General features: G+C 45.6%; 1 protein-coding gene across 2 annotated transcripts in view; it reads left to right on the top strand.

Moving 5' to 3' along the window:
• Positions 1 to 16,478, top strand: part of LOC119395891 (solute carrier family 41 member 1) — a 71,377-nt gene extending 54,899 nt beyond the window's left edge. The window contains exons 10-14 of one of the 2 annotated variants that reach the window (XR_005184356.2): positions 896 to 969; positions 1,744 to 1,878; positions 2,642 to 2,790; positions 6,224 to 8,081; positions 8,119 to 16,478. Coding sequence is in view for 1 of the 2 variants with exons in the window: in XM_037662905.1 (XP_037518833.1) it covers positions 896 to 969; positions 1,744 to 1,878; positions 2,642 to 2,790; positions 6,224 to 6,481 (616 nt within the window). In the remaining variant the exon portion in view is untranslated. Of the gene's footprint in view, positions 1 to 895; positions 970 to 1,743; positions 1,879 to 2,641; positions 2,791 to 6,223 lie in introns of both variants that reach the window. The other variant, XM_037662905.1, reaches the window with a different exon arrangement.
• The last annotated feature ends 6,319 nt before the right edge of the window (positions 16,479 to 22,797 follow it).

Genomic DNA, 22,797 nt, shown 5'->3' with positions numbered 1-22,797 from the left:
GTGCTTTTACTGCCTTGTGGGCTATCGAGATATGTGGACGGTGCTGTAGTAGCCACTGCACGGAAAGTGGCCAATCATCCAGTCACTGCAGTGCGTTGAAAAGTACCTGTCTCTCCTAGGCAAAACGAGCACAGCGGCACAGCAAGTGTTGAATGTTTTCTTCAGTGCCGCAAACAACGCATGCCGCACTGTCAGTCATTTTGATTGACGTTGTATATGTCTTCGTGAAAGTAGCTACCAACCAAAGATGATAGAGAAGCGAAGCTTCGCGTTGATGAAGGCCCGATGGAGGTCGAAGTTGCAGTGAGGGGTTCATTTGATGCAGTCCGATATGCCTTACGTTTGGCGCGTTCCAATCCGTCAGTGTGAGACTGTGGGCCAGTTGTTTAATCTGCCTCGCAGCGTCTGTCCTTGAAAGAGGAATTAGAATGGTGTTTGCTTCCTGATGTGACATGCAAGCAGCACTATCTGCGGAATCATTTCCACTGATACCACAATGGCCAGGTAATCACTGAAAGTCAATATCGTGGCCTTTTTGTATTACGTGGGGGTGAAGGTTGATGGTTTCATTTGTTGACTGTTCGTGACATCTGCGTTGGAGAACTGACCGCAGGTGCTGTAACGCCGGTTTTGAATCGGAAAACACTGCCCATTTACTTGGTCTTTCAGAATCATTGTATTCTAGTGCACTGCGCAGAGCCATGAAAATATGAACAAATCAAGTACTACTGTTGCTTCATTTTGTCGCAGCTTTCATAGATACAATTCTTCTACATGAAAGTTTCTCCTGTAGTTTTGTTTCATGGTGAATATGTCAATCTTTAAATGCAGCGTTGCACAGAAGCGTTTGGATTCCCCTGAAACGACCTCTTTGTGTTGTTTTTGTTGTTTGCAGTGTTGGTGGATGCATCCTAGACGCTGCTGTCACTAAATACCACGGCCTTGCAGTCTTTCAGCCTGTGATAAATGGTGGGTTCACAGTTTTTAATTATACTTAAATATACTGTCAAATGTCAATGTAACAGGCTTCAATAGAATGAAATCCTTGATACGGTGAAGTACTTAATTTTTCCTAAAATAAATTGTTTAAAATATGGATGGAAGTTTTTGCGTTGGAAAGAAAAAGGCCGGAGAATGAGTTGGTCCTGGGGTTAAATACCAGTTCAGGAAGAATTGTTCTTCGACAGTGCAAGTTTCTTTCTGAGAAACCCTTTCAAAGAAATAAAAACAGTTGCACCGCGCAAGTTAAGCTCATTTCCTTGTTTAAAGCAGGAGCTTAATCCATTTCGTCCAGCAGGTTGCCAGCTTTATGGCACATTTATTGGTTTAATTCTCGGCTCGTCACATCTCATTCCAAACATTGCTCCCGTGGCATTCACTTGAACAAGAATAGTGGGGTTCACCAAAATACACAGCGACCAATTATTCTTTTTCTTTTCTCAGCCCGCCACGGCGGTTTAGTGGTTATGGTACTCAACTGCTGACCCGAAGGTTAAGAGATCAAATCCCGGCCGCGGCGGCCGCATTTTCGATGGAGGCGAAAATGCCTGAGGCCCGTGTACTTAGATTTTGGTGCACGTTAAAAAAACCCCAGGTGGTTGAAATTTCCGGAGCCCTCCACTGTGGCATCCCTCATAATCATATCATGGTTTTCGGATGTTAAACCCCAACAATTATTATCATTGTCCTCTCTGGCTTTGCGGTAGCCACGCTTGAGAAGAGGCCTGTGCACGTGTGTTTCAGGGGTTGGGGGCAACCTGGTGGCCATCCAGTCATGCAAGCTGACCACCCTGTTGGCCCAGCGCTCCAAGTTGGGCAGCCACCCGAGCTCAGATGCCAAGAGCTGCATCGACCCCTGCTCCGCGTTCTGTGGAAAGAGTGAGTGCTGCCATTTCTCTCTGTATCCGCCACCACTGTTATAGTACTTACATTGCCCTGAAAAAAAAAAACAATTGGAAATAGCAGACGCAGCATATGTTGAAGGGAGCGTATTGCCCTGCGCGCTTATTCCCTTATTTTTTATGTGATCGGGTTTCACTCGCAAAGAAATGTTACCACCACTCATTGCAGGCTGCAGCGCAATGTTTTCAAACTTCGCAATTGTTACAGACTGTTTTGTTAACATTACGTGCAGGCCATGAGTAACCGAGTTCATTCTAGATCTAATGCAAGTACCAGCGATAACACTGGAAGGTTCGATAAGGCATCTGTAAAGGCTGACGCAATTCACAGATGACCATATTACGCACGGCCGACGACTGTAATAGCCACTATCAGTGGACATGGTATATTTTGGGGAAATAAAAAAAAAAGGAGGAAGAAAAAAGCCCCAGCTTGTGCCACAAGGTATAATGGGCTACTATCAGTGGACAGCATGTATTGCTTGGACGTTGACTTTTCATTTCCTGGGCACAATTTCGCCCAATAAAGATTTTTGTCTTTAACATCCCAACTGCCGCCTTCTTTATCGTCACTACCACGTGGCAATATTTATTGCTCTAAAAGCAGTCATGCGTGCCTTACCTTCAGTGTTCGACTAATCCTGAGTGCTTCTCACAGGAAACGTGAAACTCTAATCAAGGTGCAGTTTTTCAAAACTGACGAGCCGTTTTCTCTCGTCTGACATTGTGACCTCTTGCAGACTCTCACGCTCGTACGGCACGTCTCCTGATGCTGATGGTGCTGCCAGGGCATCTCATCTTCGTGTACACCATTAGACTCCTCACCTCTGGCAACACTGTGATCACCCCTATGTTCCTGGCCTGCTACATGACGGCCGCCCTCCTTCAGGTGAGGAGTGCGCTCATCCCGTTATTGTGGAACCTCATTTATTCAAATTCCAGAGGGACCAGAAACTTGTTTGAATAAAGTGGAGTTTGGGCCTTTGTTAATATGGTGCCCAATTACTTGGCCAGTACAGTAAAAGGTCGTTAATTTGACTCTCGTTAATTCAGAAGATCAGTTAATTCGGACACATCATCTGGTCCCTGTAAATATACGCATCACTCTATGAGACTGGGCGCTCGTTATTTCGGACAGATTTGACCGCAAATCGGATAATTCGGCAACTTTCGGGCCGCTGGCGAGGCTCGAAAACGAAAAAAGAACAATTCAGAACAGAAGTGAAGCTCAAACGCAGCATCGCCATGGACATCAATTGTCGACTTGGCTTGACTTGAGATGGTTGAACGCCTTTTCTTCGTGTGTGTTGTTGGTGGTGCCATTTTATTGCTTTGTTCTCGTTGGTGTGCTGCATCGTTGAATGTCGTTTTATTGAGGAACGATTCAGTACGGCGCCTTTAGCTTGATTGTTGCTGGTGCTTTTGTGCTGACATTTCGTGTGAACGCACTCTCCGCCGATGGCAACGCCGGCGAAGCGGCCCAAGTACGAGGCGAAGGACTTCACCACCAAAGTAGAAATTTTGCGTGCCCTGAAAAATGGCCTCTGCCGACAAGAAGTTGCTCCTGTGCCATGACGTAGGCAAACAATACGACGTGAGTCTTCTAAGCGCAGTTAGCATTCTTGCGTATGTGTGGCAGAACACGCCTGCGCATGCCATTGCCAACTGTTTCAGGCACAGTGGCTTTGTTGTACCCGACTCCAGCAATGCCGAAGTGTCGCCGGACGACGGTGCCGACGATGGGCAGGATTTCGGAAGTGTTATGCCTGATGCAGTGACACTAGAGGATTATATCGGCATTGATGATGGCGTTGCCACTGCCGGCTGCCTTACTGATGAGCAAATCGTCGTTTGTGGTGTCCTGATCTCCTTCTTGTGTCCGTGTTTGCACGCCCTGTCTCTTTTTAGAATGAATACGTATCAACTAGCTCAGCTCTCTGTTATTCTAAAAATCGTCAAGGAAGTGATGCATGGCAACGAATCCGAGAACGAAGAGCCTGAAGAGCAGCATCCACACCATGAGCCACACGGGCCCCCTCGCACTGTGAAGGAAGTTGCGGAGGTCCTCGTCGTCCTTGAAGAATTTTGTTTTGGCCCTGCAGACAGCATGCGAGCTGCTGAGCACCTTGAAGGGCTCAGAAAAATTGTGTCCGCGCGAATTTCTGCTCGAAAACAGACACGCATCCGCGATTACCTTGTAAAGTAAAGGTGTGTTGAAAAAACTCTTGCATTTATTGTGTTTATTTCGGCCATTCGATAATTCGGACATTCGGTTAATTCGGACATATTTTCCGGTCCCTAGAAATCCGAATTAACGAGCTTTTACTGTACTCCTTTATTGAAATGTACTGTCGGCAGCAAAAGTTTGTGGGATCTGCAGCACGTGGCAGAACGACGGAAAACTGCATTGCTGCATCACCTACCGTGACGCGGTGGTTGTTGAGGCTGTAGGCCGTGGCCTCCGCAATTAGATCCGGCAATGGCGCGTTGTCTAAACGTGTGGTTGCTAATTGCCAAGGCTGCGGCCGATAACCTCAACACCCGCCACGTCACGGTAGGTGATGCAGCAATGCAGTTTTCTGTCGTTCTCCACGTGCTGCAGATCCCGCAAACTTTTGCTGCCGCCAGTAATACTTAAGTACCGCAAAAATGGTACCGCACTTTCACTGAAAAGGGCGTTATTCTAGATATGGGCACTTGTCTGGTCAAAGTGGCAAACCCGACACTGTTTCCACACCATGACCGCGCCTCTCTCTTCGGACGCAGTAGCCCAAGCCATTAAACAAAAGTTCAGCACATCTCGGTGTGAAGGTTCCTGGAGGTTTTCTTTAAGAGTCATCTCTCCCTTAATCATGAACTAGCGGTCTCGTAACAGCTGCTTGTGCGAAACTGGGTGCTCCAACGGTACTTTACGATATATGCATTCCTATTATTCCATATGTTGTCCGTAGGATTGTTACGGAAATGTGATCGGATTTATATGAAATCCGCATAAACTCCATAGAATTACACTGAACCCGTTTATAAGAGGTGCTGACATAACAGACCATTAGGTACAAGACACCAGTGTGCCTACGTCGATATAGAGGCACCTCATATGAGGGGACAAAAACCGCTCCCCAGTGCACGTCTCTTATAAAGGGGTTCAACATTTTATTGGCATGGCATTTGGAACACTTCAATGAGGGGTGTGTGCTAGTGCAGGCCTGAATGGGCGTTGCTTGTGCCATCTTCGTGCCATTCACAGGGCAGTGTTAACAGGAATTCACACAATTTCACGAACGTAGTCGTTACGTTTCTTAGAGCATCTGTCCTGATTGTGAAATTGATGATCAGGATAGGGTGGGTTTAACGATGATTGAGTGCATTGCAGCAAAGTAGGCTGAGGGGTACAAGGGTGGGGGAGAGAGTTCAATAGAGCATGACTCAGCCCAGCTGTGCATTCTCTCTACAGTGACAGTCGTAGTGGCTGAACACACAGGCAGCCGGCACTCCCCACATCATAGGTAATTTGCGGTGAATGATTCTGTCACATCATTTCTATTTACTGAAGTGGCAGAATCTACGAAAAGCACCATTCACGGGGCAGTGTTAACAGTAATTCAGAAAATTTCACGAGTTTAGTCTACTTAGAGCATCTGTCCTGATTGCGAAATTGATGCGCGGAAGAAGCAATGCAGCATTTCTTACTGTACACCAGTTTTGAGAAATATGTCTCTGATATCTGCAATAAAATGTATTGGCATTATGCTCAGTGGTTATTAGCACTGTGTGTTGAATTAACTTGTGAAATATTTCACCAAGAGCGACTGACCCATTTTAGGGAACTTTACCGCTATCATATTCCACCTCATCCCGCGCTATTCTTATCACTCGACCCAATGTTTAACCATAAGCGACTTCTTAAATACCTAGCAAAAACCAAGTTTTTAGAAATGGCATCATTCCATCTTAGTCACCAGGCTGGGCCTCACATGTGAGGTACAGCCATTTGCCGTGCGTGTTGAAGTACGTCCGAGCCCTCGCAGTTCTTGCGCAGGCAAGAATTCGGCAGTGAGGTACTTGGACCTTGCCGACTCATTTACCGTGAGAACCTGCAGCCAACGAATTCAAGGCCTTGTAATGAAATACATTCATTTTTAGAGACACCGTAGTTATATATATTTTATAGATATGCTCCTGTACAGCAATTATCATAACTAGTGATTTTAGACAACTAAATTGAAACTATGACGCTTGTACTGGTGCTCTTTGGCCTTAGATGCCCTTGCGCCAATAAAACATAATAATAATAATAATAATAACTTGCGAAATATTTGCAGGTGGCACTTCTGCTGTACACTGCGCGCTGCATGGTGTACTGGATGTGGAGCCGTCGAGTGGACCCGGACAATGCCGCCATCCCTTACCTGACGGCCCTGGGCGACCTGCTCGGAATCGCACTCCTCGCTGCCTCCTTCTGCCTGCTGGATGCGCTCGGCGACGCAGCATCCACGCACCCGACTACCACCACCACCACAACGACCTTCGCACCGGTCACCGTCACCATGCCGTTTGCCAGTACGGGAATCATCGACTAAAGACATGGAAGGCTTAAGCCGTGTGGATCAGCGGTAAAGGAAAAAAGACAGCACATAAGAACACGTATCTGCCAGTTCGGATGCGCCTGCCCATCAGCCGTGGCAAGCACAAACCAGTTGGAACAACTTCATGCACGGCTGACGCCTCGGTGGATGTGGCGGTCTGCGCCGAGGATGACTTGAGTCAAAACTGGCCGTGCAATGTCGCGTGACTGTAGTCACTGGCACATTGTGTGTGCGTGTGTACTCCCAGTTTCCCGTGTGCCTTGTGCACTTCGGTCTTTTGGAATCGTTTCTGTTGTTGGGCGGAACGCGAAGGTCTTTCGGAAAAGGCTGTCGTCCCGGTGCTGGTGTAGGTGTTTCATGTTCCTCGCTTCCACTTAGAGCGTAGGCACTCTCCCAGTCGTGCGGTTGTCACCGGTGAGCGTAGATTTGTGTCGTAGGGAGAACTCGAAGCAGAGTCCAGGTTTGCGCTGAGGCTGATAGCGAGGTCAGCTGCGCTATTTGAAGGTCCATTTGTCACGGAACCTTCGTCACGGAATCTGTCGCGATTCCATCAGGGCGGACGAATGGGTCGGGATGTGGTTTCAGGGAATCCCAACTACAGCAATCCGGAGAATGTTTCGGGTTGCAATGTCTCAATTCCGGTGTGGATAGCTTAGTGCGCCAGTATTTAAAAATACTACATTGTTGAAAACCATGCATTGTTATCAAAGAAGACAGGCATGTCATGCACAAAGGCCTTACCCATGGTTTATGTTCATGATAAGTGACTCAAATAGGTAGGGTGAAAGCCCAGTGGTTCTCATTTCTTATGTTTTGATGACGGCTACTGGCAACATAAACGGGAAGCTTACGTGGAAACAACCATTGAAATCTCGTCTGCCCACGGAAGCTTGGAAAGCAATGTAAATTGGTGAGGTCGACATGATAAAACCAAATAGGGAACATTTATTCAAGTTTTTAACTCTTTGTGTTTGTTCTGTACTCTGTTCCTTTTACTGTCTTGTGGCACGCGTTGAGTTTCAGTTTGTTACTGTGTTTCTTAGTGAAATTTCAGTAGCGTGTTGTGGGCCTTTTTGTGAGCTTTTCAGAGGCACAGCACTTTTATGTTACGAGACATAAACATGTTGTCCTAGAGCCGGCTTTATTTGCTAATTTTATGAAGTACGCTTGTTTCGCCGTTGTCAAAATGAGCGGGGAAAGAAATCGATGGCCAGCCACTTCTTTCCGGTCGCAATCTCTTGGATCAAACATTAACTGAGCACTCGTGGCTAGTATTTTACAAACGTGCTGCCGGGGAGCTCAAGAGCTTGTGTGGGAGATTGAAATCGCGGAAAGCTTTGAAAAAGGGTGCAGCTGAAAATTGAAAGCGTGTGAGTACTAAAATTTGTGCATCAGTTCAGGAAAACAGTTGCATTCAATGGCACAATCGTGTTGCAAGTCAAGGCAGGACATCCTATGGGCCTGTTGGTGAAGCCAGAGTTTTATGGAGCCTGTGGACAATGCTTGCTGTAAGAAAACAGTCTTGATCCTCACTTTATTGTTTTAGTTTTTCACTGAACATTGCTCATATATTAGCTGGATCACAGTGGTGCAGGTATCTCTACCTCCTTCGATTTAATTCTCTACTGCAGGCATCTAGAAAATTTTATTGGCACTTGCAACTGATTTCACGTTAGTGTTCTAGTTCGAGGTTTATGTATTGCTAACTGGCACTTTTTAGTAAAGAAAGCAGCGTAACTCATTCCACTTTCACTTATTGGGGCTGCCTACGTAGTCCAGTCTTTAAAGCCTGCCAATTGTTACTGGGCAGACATCTTGCAGACATGGCTAAATTAGTTACACGTGTAGTCTGTGCAGGCGGTAGTAATTCTGTCAAGTACTCATGTACTCCGGTGTCCCAAAAGCTAACTCAAGTGGTGAACTGGTCAACGAATCTGCAATGCGCAGCCCTGAACACTTCCGCGCCGCCATCTGTATTCTTTAGGTGAGCGAGTTGCATGCTCAAACCTGCATGCGAGACCGGCGGGTTTCTGGCAGAACCATTCATACCCTGACATCATGTGGTGTTTGTATGTATCTCTTGATGTTTGACGTGCAAATATTGACGCACTGAGGAGGCTTTATGGCGAGTGAGCACCAGACCTGTCGTGCATTGCTTGGTGCCAGCCTTTTTGGCGGCCGAATCTCTCTTCGTTGCTTAGGGGCTGCGCTCGCTTTGGAGCTTCTCGGCTTTTTCGTTAGTTCTCGTGTCGCAAAGGACGAGTCCAGAAAAACTTCTGTCTTTGTGTACTCGGTGACATGTGAGGCCCCTGATTAATCAGTAAAATGATGACTGAGGCTAGTTCATGTTGACTTTGAATATGCTCTGATCGACAGTATCGCAAAGAGAACTGACAGACCTGTCTGTTAACCTGTTAACCCAGGTCTGTTGTGCGAGTCCTTTTCGTGATACTTTAAATGAACGCACACCATAGTCCCCTGGTTAGTTTCTAGGATTGCTGTAAGACAGACGCAATGTGGACGATACCGGTGATGGCGCTGCTACCTGTCTCTGATATCCAGACTATCTAGTTTTATCGCATGAAAGAGGTGGTTGCTTCAGCACTTTATTCTTGGGAAGAGAAAAACAAGCGTATGCCGCGCGGCGGTGGGTTGGCGGCGAGGTACACAACAAGACTTATCCTGCCATGTGTGCTCCTCATGTACAAACTTAGCCTTTAGGAGTCCGGTGTTTCTAGCCGGTCGAAAAGTTTTCAATGTCGTGTTGCAACCCGGAGCTCTTGCTGTGTTCCTTAGTTCAATGTACTAGTACTGGCCTGGGCTTGTTGGCACAGAAACTGATGATTAATCCTTCTTCGCGTGCTTGTTTTTTTTTTGTTCAGTCGCTTTGAGAATAGGCACTTTTACGGCATATGGTGGCATTCTTGTTGTCCCATGCTTTTGGATGTGTCTGACATTTTCCTTTTCTTTTTTCCCTCTATGTTCTTTTCTTTTCTTTCTGATCTGCATTTTCTCTTATGGGTAGCCTGGAAACAGTAGAAGTTTCTCATGGCATTTTTAGCAGTATCATTATGAGACTTTTGATGGATTAAGCAATCGCGTATAAGTTTCTCGGCAATGAAGACGTTAAGAACAAATATAGACTGCTGAAGAAGATAGTAACTAGCTGCAAGGCTGCTGTATTAAACTTGTTGCCATTATTAGTAGATTAAGACAATTTTAAATGAATATTTTAGTTTTTTAAATTTAGGCTCGTGCTTTTTCGAAAGCAATTGAATTTATCTACCATGTGCTATGTACAGTAGCACAACGGCTATCGTACTTTATTTGTGGCTTTTTTTATGGAAGCTTATTTTTACATGCAAATAAGTATGTTTGATGCTACAGGATTAACGAGACCCACTGTACACAGTAGTTGACTAGTTCTGTGGATATTGCGTCTAGGTAGGTTAAAATACAGTGGAAAAATATGTGTTGTTGTTTGTAAGTGGTTATTCAGTGCACATTGTAGTACCTCGGTGCGACAACTGCGCATGAGCTGTGGTTAAGGGTCACGAACATGCTCGTATGAGTAGTCATTCGAAAGCTGCGATCTGAGAAGTTCATTGGAATGCACACTCCGTGTTTAAATTCCTGAGGTAGTTAAGACTTTGAGAAGCAGTTTGGCTGCTCGGCTAAAAGCTCGTGTCTGCAAGGAGTAGGAAGTGGCGTAAATGTTTCCATACGTAAGCCACACAATACATGCTATGCCTCCTGTTTTTGCAGCAATGATTGTCACTGTCTTTTTGGTCATTTTCTTCCTCCAACGCTGCATATAATTGGAGCTTTGCTAATGGTCACTCATACGCATACACATTGTCAACGAGAATGCGATTTGTGGTATTGTAGCAAAAGTTTAGCATACGAGCAAAAGTCTAGCATACTGGTATTACTTGCCAGTGTGTAACAATGCACAAGGTAAAATTTTTTTTTACACAGATCATCAACTGTAAATGCGGTCAAAATGCACAGCATTGTTGATTGACAGGTATCGATAAATGTGACACGACAGTACTTTTTAGCCGACAAATCTGTCTTTTTCAGGGTGCCTCTTGTATTTTTTCGTGAAATGGGGAGACTGCTTTGAGCTCTCTGCTGCCGCTCGTCACTCTAGCGCATTCCCCTTGAACTGGAGCGATGTGTGATGTGATACTAGTTTGAAAAGAAAATCGGAGCTCTTTAAAAGACTAATGTTAGTAAAAAAAAAAAAGCGCCGTTATGCAAGACACTAACCTATTTTTCTGGGTGTCTAAAGGAAGTGCTTAGTCATTTGCAGATTTGCGCTGAATGATTTTTGCATGTTGCATTTTGAGGTGGTCACACTACTCCAATGTTGTGCAACAGTGTAGCCGTTCAATCTCCCATGTCAAAGCTACTCTACCATGGTCCTCAAAGAAAAACAAGGTCAAGCCCGTGGAATGTGTAGGATCGATAATGAGAGCCATGCATCGTCAGCGAGCATTAAAATAGGAATGTTTGAAGAATGAAACGAGACTGTTGACGTCGAGGAAGGATGTTAGAATTTCACAGCAGTAGCTTTGGCTGTGGAGTGTATGATCGGAAAACGGCAGCACTTAAAGGCTCGCACAAGTTAGGACCGCACACTGCACCGAACTGGTGTGTGTGATAGTGACCATACGGTTCAGTCCAGAGCCATCTAATGGAGCTGAAGCAAAGGGGAATAATGCAGAAGGCGTAATAGGGGTAGGTACAGTCGACACACGAAACTAAAGTCTTTCAATGGTGGATGCAGCGCATTCGCGTCCCGTTGTTGAGTGCCTCGTTGCTCACGCAAGTCATTGTACAAGTGCAACACAGCGGCGGCTGCGACATCACTGTGGTGGTGTGAAAGAGGTCGACAATCTGAGCATCGGTGGCTGCTGATTCGTCGGAAGCGGGGTAACGCTTGGGTGGCTCACTAGTTTGCGGTGTCATGCTCGTTAGGCTTGCTGCAATGTGAGTGAGTCCAGTGTCTCGACGTGCGCGTGTTTTAGCAGTGTTGGTAGGAATCCAGGCAACTCATTTTAATTAAGTTCTTCAGCGGTGCCATTCAAGTCAGGCATGTTGCTGGTCTGTTTGAGCATCTGGATGGGTATCGACAGAGCATTGTGTTTGGTCAGTCTCTGGAAGATTCTGGTCACCCCCTATGCAGCCATCTGCTTGTAATGTCGGAGCTTGCATTTCTTGTCTGGTTTGCCCGTGCTGTGCTGTAGCTGGCGTGAGTGCTTGAAACACGCCCCGTGCTTTTCCGTGTGTTATTCCATTGTGGATGTTGGCTGCGCATTTTTTATTTCCCCTGAAGCTGCTGGTTGATTCTACCTTTAAAGATGGGAGTTTCGTGCGTGTTGGGTGTGCATCGTTGACTTTTCCACGAAGGCATTCCGCAATACCTCTACTGAAGGAAACCTTCGTGGTCACTCTTTGGGCAAGTTGTAATGTCTTAATGATATTGATACATATTTGCATTTAAGTTGAGGGAATCGGAGTCTCAAGACTCTTTTAGCAGAACCCAGGAATTGGCCTTGCATTTGTAAAGAAGCAGCAGGTGGACATTTGCCATGTTCTGTATCACGGGTATCCGCAGCTTTGAGCTGAAGTTCTGTTGAAGCGTGGAGTGTTTTGAACAGCATTCTGCCAAACAGTTCCAGAAGGTCGTGATGAACCTGTAGCAGTCTTACTTTAGACAGTCTTTTTTTTAGAGAGACTGCAGTGAAGTATCGCATCCCAATACCCTGCTTGCCTTGGCATGGTCAATGTTTAGTACTCTCAGTCATCTTATGTTCGCATGCGTGGCACCCCAGCGGTGCTTTGCCGACCGTCTCCTGTAGGTTACGGTACTCATTCCAATGATGCAGTCAACAGCTTTCATGCTTCTGTTGTTACTGCAAGTAGTGACTGGTGGAGGTAAAGCCAGATTTACACGACAGACTTGACCGCATAAAGATTGGCCAAGCGGCAAATGTTACCGCAAACTTGCAAATAATTCCTGCCTGCTGCGAGCATCGACAATGATGCAGACAACATTGGAACAAATGAAAATTGCTCTCACACCGAGAGCCACACCTAGTGCAATTTGATCGCGTGTGTTTTGTGTGGCGGTTTTCGCGGATAACGCGGAGGCATTCCCAAGAAGCGGCATGCGGTGACATGCTGTGTGCTGTTGAGGCCCATATCTCAACTTGGTCTGTTGTGTGAACTTGGTCTTGAGGCATTCTGTCTGCTCTACAAGACTTAAGCGTTTTCTCCAAAGCGTCGTTTGATTTAGGTTTATGGTAAGAATGTGGGCATGGCACTGGGAGTGCACTTAGAGCACGCTGGGAGCAACCGCTGGTGCAAGCATGAATACTAGTTCATCTCCACTCCAGTACTTTCCTTTTCTTTTTTGCCTTGGGCACTTCCTCGTGTCATTTTGGGACTAGGATTCTCAAGCACGTAATGTTTACTGTTGTGCAGAGACATATCTAATCTCTCTTCTCTAGGCCAATGAATTGTCATATTGAATTGTCTTTGTTTGCACAGATACAGAGTACTTATATTTAGTAGTATTCCCTTTTGGAATGTTATTTTGAATGCAGCATGGAAGGAAACGAGTATTGTTTTGTATTTTGGTATTATTCTGTTTGGTGTTAACGCTTTTTTAGGCTTTTAAATGCATCCACTAACTCGATACACACATATTGTTTTTATCTCTTTTTTTTTCAAAAAGAAAAAGATCCAGGAAAGAGCTGGCAAGTGTACTTTCAAACTTTATAGGCCATGTGGTGTTTGTATTTGCGTTGTTGCAAATGTTGCGCTGGGAGTTTTTCTCACAAGCTTCTAACTGCACGTGTACGAGATGCTTGCGTAGTAATCCGCCACAACCTCCGCCCCTGTCTCACTGCCTGGGCCGAAAAGTGCGAGGGATATTTGTGTAGACTCCTATGTCCGAGAAAAATGTGTGGACTGGTGAACTGTGAGAACGCGTGCTGCACTTTCTCACATGATAGTTTCGATTGATCGAGCCTGGCTCTCAGAGCACGTGCAATGTCTGGTCTCAAATCTTACTGATCGATGAGGTGCAGTCTTACTGATCGATGAGATGCAGTTTTTCAGTGCAGTATGTTATTTATTGCCCATGGCTGCCCCTTGTCATTTTATTTTTGCATAAATATTGCATCTGTACCTTCACCTCTAATGTATTGTCAATTTTAGGTGGTAAACCCTCTTTCTTAATCTTTTAACAGTTATTGTGAGCATAACGGTGCAGAATTCTCTTCATATTTTTGCCCTGTGGTTTTTACAAGTGTGTTTTTGCATCTTGATAGCCCCGTGAACGCGTGTTTTGATCGTTTCTTTTGTCTCATTGTTTTACCTATGCCTCTTGCTAAGGCCGCAAGAATCCCAGAGATCTTCGTTTCACAATTGCGATACGCTGTGAGCCAGCCAGTTTAGTCTTGTGGCTAGGTTAGCAATGCATTTTTAAAAATATTTCATTTGTGTAATTGTCACTATTAATGGTATTGAATGCAATTTCAGAGCGTTGTCTTGACTTGTTGAGCTCGTCTGTTTTAGATTCTCTTTTTTTCTCAAAGAACTTGTATTTGTTCCGAACTTTCATTGAGCTGCGTTCTGCTGCAATGGTTTTGTATAAAGACTGCCGGTGTATTTGGGAACTGCATTTTTCTCCTTCTTTGTTCAACGTCACGAGAGTTAATGAGGTTGATCGTTGTGCGTGAGGGGCATAGAAATGAGGTGTACGTCGCTATGGTGCCATGACTTCTATATAACGCCGGCACAGTGCAGGGGTCACAAAGGCACAGGCTGAGGGCCGCAGCTGCTGCTCTAAGGCAGTAGCCCTTCAGTATTTTATTAACCAAGCCTCTATCTCAGGGCACTTCTGACTTGGCAAAAAAAAAAAAAGCTTATATAAATCATTTGAAATCAGCTTTGTCGCCCTGCTGTCAACAGCAACCTAGGCGTTGCTGAAGAGTTCATAAGGAATATGTTACGTGCATACTCTGTTAGCCCTCTATTCTTTTGTACACGCGAAGCTTTTCTCTTGGGTTGATGAAAACTTCCTGCAAATGGCTCCAACAGCACACATGCTGCTATTGTGGGCTGTTTGTGCAGATGCAGCTATGTAGTCATGCTGAAACGTCCACATAGTGTTGCATGAGTGCTGCGCAATGCAGCCGAGGTACACGCACGCTTTCTCCCCTGAAGCATAAAGACCAGTTGTCGGAGATAGGCTCGTGTTAGCATTGCACTCTACTTGTGAACTCGATGTCTGTACATGAGGTGCTCTTGTGAGATACTCTTTATGCGTAGTTGCGAAGCCACTCTGCCAATGGGAATCGTAATTGAAACGTGAAGCCATGTTTTCGTAACTCGTGAACGTGGCATAGGCAGGAGGTAGCCATTTCAGTTTCCAAACCCTTCTGAAGTATACTAAACCCCTCGAAGGGGCTGACATGCGTGTGAAGGATATATATTCTGGAAAACCCTCTCCCAGATTAAGAACCAGGCACAGACACTAGGGGCAGGCCTCATGCTCATAAAAGCCCAGGAGTGTTTGTTTCGTGAAGCCTTTGGATTTTCAAAACAACTGCATGTATCCCGGTCATGCATGCAGCAATTTTGGAGCTTGTGATAGTCGCATCATTTTACAAAATGTTTGATTTTCGCTTAAGGCGTAATCACCCGAGAACATCTTCAAGTAGGCACAACGTTCAAGTTTCATAGCTGTTTTAAATATTGCAACAAGAGCTGGAGTTTAAAAGAAAGAAGCGCAGTTGCATTTGCTGATGAGGTTATGGGCCGGTTTTCTTGGTTTCCTCGAATATTGGGGTCGTCTGGTTATTGGGACACTGGGTTCCACAGACCTCAGACTCTTGTGCACTTTGCGCACGAAACTTGCGCCTATGCCAGCTGCCCTCCCTGCTGTAAACCCAGTGATTGTGTCTCTTTATTCATTCTTTTCAAATGTGTGTGTACGTGCTTGTGCTGTGATGTCGGCCGCTCTGTCGCGTTCTGTTGCCTTTAGGCCCTTTCGTGGGACGATCGTTGGACAATGCCGTGGGAGTCGGATGGCCTTGTATATGGGAGGGGTATGGAAAATGCAAGTCTTTCAACTGTATAGCCTGAATCGGTCATTTCTGCTTCTCCTAGGCCCTGTGTAATGGACTTGGGTGATCGTGCAACCGTCTACCTGTGTACTTATGCCTTGTTTGTGTGTGTCTCCACGTGTTTGTGTAGTGCGCGTCACACTTAACAGGAACCTTACCGGCATTCAAGGAGAGTCATCGTGGTAACCTTTATAAGTGCACACGTTTTGACACTTATAAGTACAGGAAACCATGTACTTAATTGCCTGCAATGTTTATCATATTTCTCATCTCTACTGCAGTTCGAGCTGAAGCAAAATTTACAGGAGTAATGTATTTAGTTGCGCTGTCGGGATGGAGTTGATTGGTTGTACAGTACCAGATGCTTGGTGGAGCAACGTGAGGCATTCTTTCGCACTGCGGTATTAAAACAAACTAGCCTGACCATTATGATGTGAAGATGTGATTTTGTAAAGATTACCATTGCAGATTCGAGTGTAACTCCCGCATTTCAACAGTTATCTAGGAGAATGTTGGGGACATTTTAGGTGGACGAATGTGAAAATTAAGGCTTGCCACAAACATCCATGTTAAGCCGAAAACCTGTTGATATGATATTGCAAGTGTTCCATGTAAGTGTGATCCGCGATGTGAGTATGCGTCTAGCGTTTGCTCGTTGATGTCGGCCTTTTCGCTTCACGCGGTGTACGGCTGCGCGCGTGACGTCAGTGCTTTCAGCGCAGCCGTCGCCACCTGCTCGAAGTCTGCCTTGTGGTGGTTGCGATCCACGTGACCTTTGAGTCAGTGCAAAATAAGGATGATGACGGTGATTGAGCAAAAGTTACAATAAAAGTCACTGATTGTGCGTACACGCTTTGTTGATTGCCACTTATTTTTCATGCGCATGTCGCACTCTTTTCTACTGCAGCACCAGCATGTGTGTGCCGTTACAGTACATCAGGGGCGTAGCCAAGGGGGGGGGGGGGGCTTAGAACACCTCCCCCCCCCCCAAATTTTTCAGTTTTGCTTGCGTATATATACACACGCACGCACGAACGTACATAAAGTATGGCTGAACCCCCCCGACAAAAATTTCTGGCTACGCCCCTGGTACAGATGCAGTGGACACCACTCTCTTAGAGCGCTGGCTCTACACCTCCAGGTACAAACCAAGAAAACGGCTCGTTCTTTGAATCACCTTCAAGCACAGCCAAGATCATGCCAGCTCCACGCACCCCGCGTGTCGTCGCAACGCCGGCCACATCCACATAGCTTCAGCGAAACGCTATTGCAGCCTCCGTGTGCGCACGCCCATACGCGCAGCACAAGAATGCTTCAGACTTTTGTTGCCAGCTAAAGGAATACAGCTTTCATGGGAGCAACGTCAACTAAGTGGAGGAAAAACTGGGAGGCTCACTAGCAAGTTGCATAGTAGTCACTATAGAAGCGTATAGCCAGAAATTTTTGCGGGGAGGGGTGGCTTTCAACAATATTTTATGCATGTTCGTGCGTGCGTTTGTATGTATGCGTGTACGCAAAATTGAAGATTTTCGGAGGAGATTTGATCCCCCCTTGGCTACTCCACTAGTGAGTGGTGACCATAAGTATATGTGGCTGGCAGTGCAAGTGATACCGCAAGAAAGAGTGCTTAGCGAAGTGTCGAAGAGGCGGAGATTTATTGAATAGCAGCAATGAAAATAAAGCTGGCTCTGAGTGACTACCAAAACAAAACGGTAAACATCGACAAATTCAGAAGGGAAGCATTTTGTAAATCGCAGGGAAGCTGTTTACCAGGGGCGTAGCCAGGGGGGGTTGGGGGTTTCAAACCCCCCCGGAATTTTTCAGTTTTGCTTGCGTGTATATGCACGCACACATACAAACACACGCACGAACATACATAAAGTATGGTTGAACCCTTCCCCCCGAAAAAAATTTCTGCCTACGCCTCTGCATGTTGGCTATTTGGGTGAGGCCGGGTTGCCTTTGAACTCGTTGTTATAAAACGAGATTCAATAAAGATGACAATGCGTGTATTGCCATGGAGAAGCGGTGGAGTGTATTTTAATTGAATGAGAAGACCCGGTTGTATGTTTGGAAACTATCCTACACGGCGCCCTTGGTTTTAGGGACAGCACGGGAAACGCAAACCTGTCCGTGACAGAGATTACTTAGATATCGTTAAAACATGGTGCATTGGTGCCGGGAAAAAAAAGTACGGAGGAAGGAGAAAACAAAAAAAAAACGTAGGAAAACGAGGCTACCGTAAAACGCAGCAAGTCAATTTTTTTTTAAGGAAAAAACATAATTCAGCTAGGCAACGCATCCGAATTAAAAATGTAGCTGTTTAGGTGATACGCTAGGACACCCTCTCCAAACAGTTATATTCCTTCTACCCTCACAGGGTTGATCGGAGATCATTGGTAGAGGCCTTCCTCGTGCAGTGGTCACAATTAAGGTAGGCCGACATAAAGAGGTACGCTCATAGCATCCATTCCATAAACATTGAAGTTCCTGTTCCATGCATAGCTTCCGTGACACAATCTGTACTCAAAAGTCGACAGTTTGACGGAAATTCCCACAAAGGAGCGAACACTCGCCAAGAAGCACAAATTAAAGTGAGGTAAAAAACGACAAGCTATAAGATAACCCGTAAAAACCATAAGATAACCCATAAGCTGTAAGCTACAAACCAATAACTAAATAAAAATGCAACATTTTTGTCGGAAATGGAACTCGAACCCACGCCCAGAAGACCGGACTGCGACCTGAACGCAGCACCTTAGACCGCTCCGCCATCCTGACTTTTTTTTTTCGTTGTATTTATTATAACGCGTATTTGAAATTATCACAAATGTTATGACGTAGTGATGCATTTACTCAGCGACGATAATCACACAGGCACTGCAAGACAAGCATTCAAAGGCTACCATAAATATATACTGTACAAGTCCAGAAAAACAGGGAAAGTTTTTCAAATACCTGTTGCACAGGAGAGGATGAGCACCTCGTCAAGATGGGGTGCTAGTGTGGTCCACGACCTCCGCTATAAACTCCTCTATAAAGTTTATAGAGGTGGTCGTGATCTGGTCTAATGTCAAGTTCTTCATAGATGTCCTTGGGATGAATATCCATACTTATAAATTGCATACTTGAAGCAGTGGTTGGTTCTGCATTACGCGATCTTGCATGCGCGTTTTCCGCAAACTGTGCATTCCCATAAGGAGAACCATATCAAAGGGCTCTTCGTCAAGAGGCTTTGGAAGAAGGTAACGTATAGTATGTGAATTAATGTTAAAATCTCTTTTAAGAGTTCGTTCAAAGATGTCCCAAAAGAGAATGGCATCTTTGCATCTAATAAAACAGTGTTCTAATGTCTCTGGTACATCGCAGAGACGACATTTAATTGAAGAAACAAAAATACCTTTCTTTTGCAACCATAATTTCACCGCCAGTGTATCGGTATGGAGTTTATCAAAGAAGGTTTTTGTATCAGGGGAAATATACATTTTCCGAACTCGTTTTAGTATACATCATGTCCTGGAAGATCGGAATATAATGAGTTGTAAAGTGGAGGTGGAAAAAGCATGGATAACAAATCCTTATAGAGACTCCTGCGTGATACTGTGTATAAGTATTCTACAGAAAACCAGGACTTTGAAGAATCGGACAGCTAGCGATGAAAACTTCCTGCATAAATCCCCACGAAAACTGGCGTACAGAGAAATTTGAAGAAACTATCAAGTCAGGTAAGGCATTAACAAATGCAATCTGCAAGAATGATCGAATTATGGGATGGGAACTTTCACGAAAAAATGAGAACCGTGAAACTATTTGCCATAGATATAAATGAGCTAATCTCAGCCCTCCTTCCCTTACTGGTCCCGTAGCATTGGTTAAAAAGTCGAAGACCACACGAAAGTTGCGAAAATCCGATTAAAGCGTTGTATGCAAGACCGAGCGCAATAGATAAGTTGCAATACATAGTAAAGCTTTGTAGCTAAAAATGTATTCCAATCTTCGGCTCTCCCAAAGATGGAAAGGCGACGTGGAACAAAAGTATGGGCCTGTCGTTCAAGCTTAGGGACGCGTTCCTTCCAGTAACGTGCACTGAATGTATACGCACCTAGGCACACCGAGGTACTTTAGTGGAATACGAGTCCAATTAATTCCTGCGAACTTGTCCGGCGTACTACCCCAGGATCCAAACCATAATCCTAAACTTTTAGACGAGTGTAAACGAGCTACTGATACAATGCCGAATTCACTTATTGTAGATCACCACATTCTCAGCAATTCGTTTGTCTGAGCAAAGGGAAGCTACGCCGTCTGCATAAGCTAATACCTTAACCTCATTGCCTAATGTACTGAAGTCGCGAATACTATGAGATCGTATTGTGCTCAGGCATAGCGGTTCAAGATAAAGTGCAAACAGCAGTGAGGACATTGGGCAGCCTTGTTTTACAGAAGAGCAAATAGATACCGGCTTTGACAGGTGTCCATTAATAATTAGACGAGTTGAACAGTCACTGTAACAAAGTCTAACATTTTCCAGCACAGTAGAGCCAAGATTGGCATGTTTCAGAACGGAAAACAGAAATGAATGACTGACACGGTCAAAAGCTTTGGCAAGGCCTGCCTGTCGCATAGCAAGCTGCCCTTGACAACTGTAGCAATATTGAAGAACTGTTCGAGTGATGTGTATCAGGGGCGTAGCCAGAAATTTTTTTCGGGGGGGATTCAACCATACTTTATGTATGTTCGTGCGTGTGTATGTATGTATGTGTGCGTGCCTATATACGCAAGCAAAACTGAAAAATTTCGGGGGGGGGGGGGTTTGATCCCCCCCAACCCCCCCCCTTGGCTACGCCCCTGATGTGTATATTGCTTTGTATAGAGCAGCACATGACGACGAAGAACGAAAATTCCATCCGGTTGTCGGACAGCTTGCTCGTTTAGCATTTTCATTTAGTCGATGTTTTATATTTAATCTGAATTTCCAGTTCACTTTAGTTTCATAGGTGCTGCCAACCTGCTGCCAGTTTCTTGCACGGCCCATCCCTTTTTGTGGGCGAGTGCCATTAGGAAGAGCTAGATATCATCATGGGCGTGCTCACAGCGGTTCCCCGCAAATGACCCCCCGCCCCCTTCCCCGTTGGTCGAGTTCGAACAAAAACAAGCTTCGCAGTGCATGCACAAATGAAAATGAAGACGCGATGACATGGTCCTAACAATAGTCCTGCCTCTTTGGTCCCGGCCGGCTTTCCGGGGGTAAAAATGGAATGCGACATCAGCTGGTACTCGGCCGCCATTATCGTCAAAAATAGACATAACCTTTCATGTTAAGCATTTACGGGGCAGGTCCTACTGGGTAAAGGTACGGGACAGAATTGGCGCCGCCATCAGATGATTGGGAGGGGGCAGGGGAGGGGGGGGGGGAGGGAGGGAGCCTCCCCTGCCGCCTTCGTGCGCACGCCTGTGCATATCATCATGAATGATCACACCGCGAGCTTATAGTTTGCTTGTTCTGCTGTGCATTTGAAGTTGAATCCCATTCACGCAAGAGGTGAAAAAAAGGGGGGTGGGAGGAGGGTTCGTGCAGCAAAGTTGCGTCGCATCAGCTCCGTATCACGTCGTGCGCCGACGCAGAGCATGTCAGGATGGCCGAGCGGTCTATTGGGAGAAACCTGATACCGTATTGATCTAACGGGAATTCCTTCTTGATTGTAATGGATTGCCGTTAGACTTAATAATGTTAACCGGCCTCCACTGTCTATGGCGGGCGCGTATGGCAGGATTTCACCGCGATCCAGATGCAAGGCCCGCAAGAATGTACTTTCGTGAGTGTATGTCGAAATTTGTTGAATTGCAGAAAACGCAGGAGATTGTACCTGAGTGGTTATCGAGAGTGGAACCCTTGACAGTGCTCAAGGAATTTTAAAATTGATGTCTGTCCAGTAGGACGGACAACATTTGATGTTATTTATTCTATGTGTTTGTGATGTGGTTTATGTCTGGAAGCAGGCAATAAAGCAAAAAAAAAAAAAAGGATGGCCGAGCGGTCCAAGGCGCTGCGTTCAGGTCGCAGTCCGGTCTTCCGGGCGTGGGTTCGAATCCCACTTCTGACATTTAATTTTTTTTTCTGCCATGAGATTTTTTTCTTTTTTTTATGACGTTGATGATAACCGAAACTATTGCTTATTGTTTTTCGGGACATTCTGTCTGTGGATTAACGCGCAAGCAGACACACACACAAAAAAAGGGGTCCCAAGTTGAAATTTTGGTGGCGACACTCTTCTTTGCGTAACTACTCTTTGCGGAACTACCCCGTATCATGGGCGTATAGTGAGAAATTTGTTTCGGAGGGGGGGTTGAATCTCTCTTCCTGGCTACGCCAATGACCCATGCATATATAAATGAAACCGAGAATTCGACGAAATCTCGTCTGATCAGGATGTAATTGATGGCATGGTAGTAGGTTCCCGGCACCAGCGAAGTCTTGGCGCGTGTCCTGCGCGCGTATAGTGCATGTCGCCCATGTTCCAAGCCGCAGCCTACGTCACGAGCTTGTGAACGTCAAGGACAAATTAAGAAAAGAAAGTAATTCCCTGGCATTGTATACGAAATATCTTGCGCGGACTGCAATTATGCTCTTCGTGGGTGGAAGCGGGAATTTCCAGCGACGCCTAAACGAGCGCGCGAACCGACGTGAAAAAGAAAAAAAAACGCTTTAAACAACTTTTTTAGTTGCTTCCGGCACCCTCGCTGAGCATGCACAAAAAAATGCGTCATGATTTCAACTTGGACCAAGCTCCAGTTATCTATCTCCCGGGAAAAGAACTGGATGGAGCGGTCTGGAATCTCTAACTATCCAGACAGCAGGAAACACGCTTTACCGTAGCGACGGCAATCTACCGCCTGCGTACGCAAGATGTCTGAAACAATTATTGACGCGGATTTAAAAGCTGAAAGCTTCTGCCTTGCGGCTTAGTGAACATGGCTTCCGCGTGGAAGCTGGAACGTATAATTATATTTTTTTTTTCCGCACCTTTTTGGTCGACGTTTCGACCCATAGATAGTTCTGCTTCTCGTCTATGTTCCGGCACCACAAAAACTGCTCAATACAACCTCCACGGAGGGTATTCCCCTTTTCCAGTTTAGTTTGCTTGGGAGTTTGAGCCTTTGGAGAAG

Source organism: Rhipicephalus sanguineus, chromosome 6, assembly GCF_013339695.2.
Source record: "Rhipicephalus sanguineus isolate Rsan-2018 chromosome 6, BIME_Rsan_1.4, whole genome shotgun sequence".
In the NCBI taxonomy this organism is placed as follows: domain Eukaryota; kingdom Metazoa; phylum Arthropoda; class Arachnida; order Ixodida; family Ixodidae; genus Rhipicephalus; species Rhipicephalus sanguineus.
This window is presented reverse-complemented; position numbering and strand designations above follow the sequence as displayed.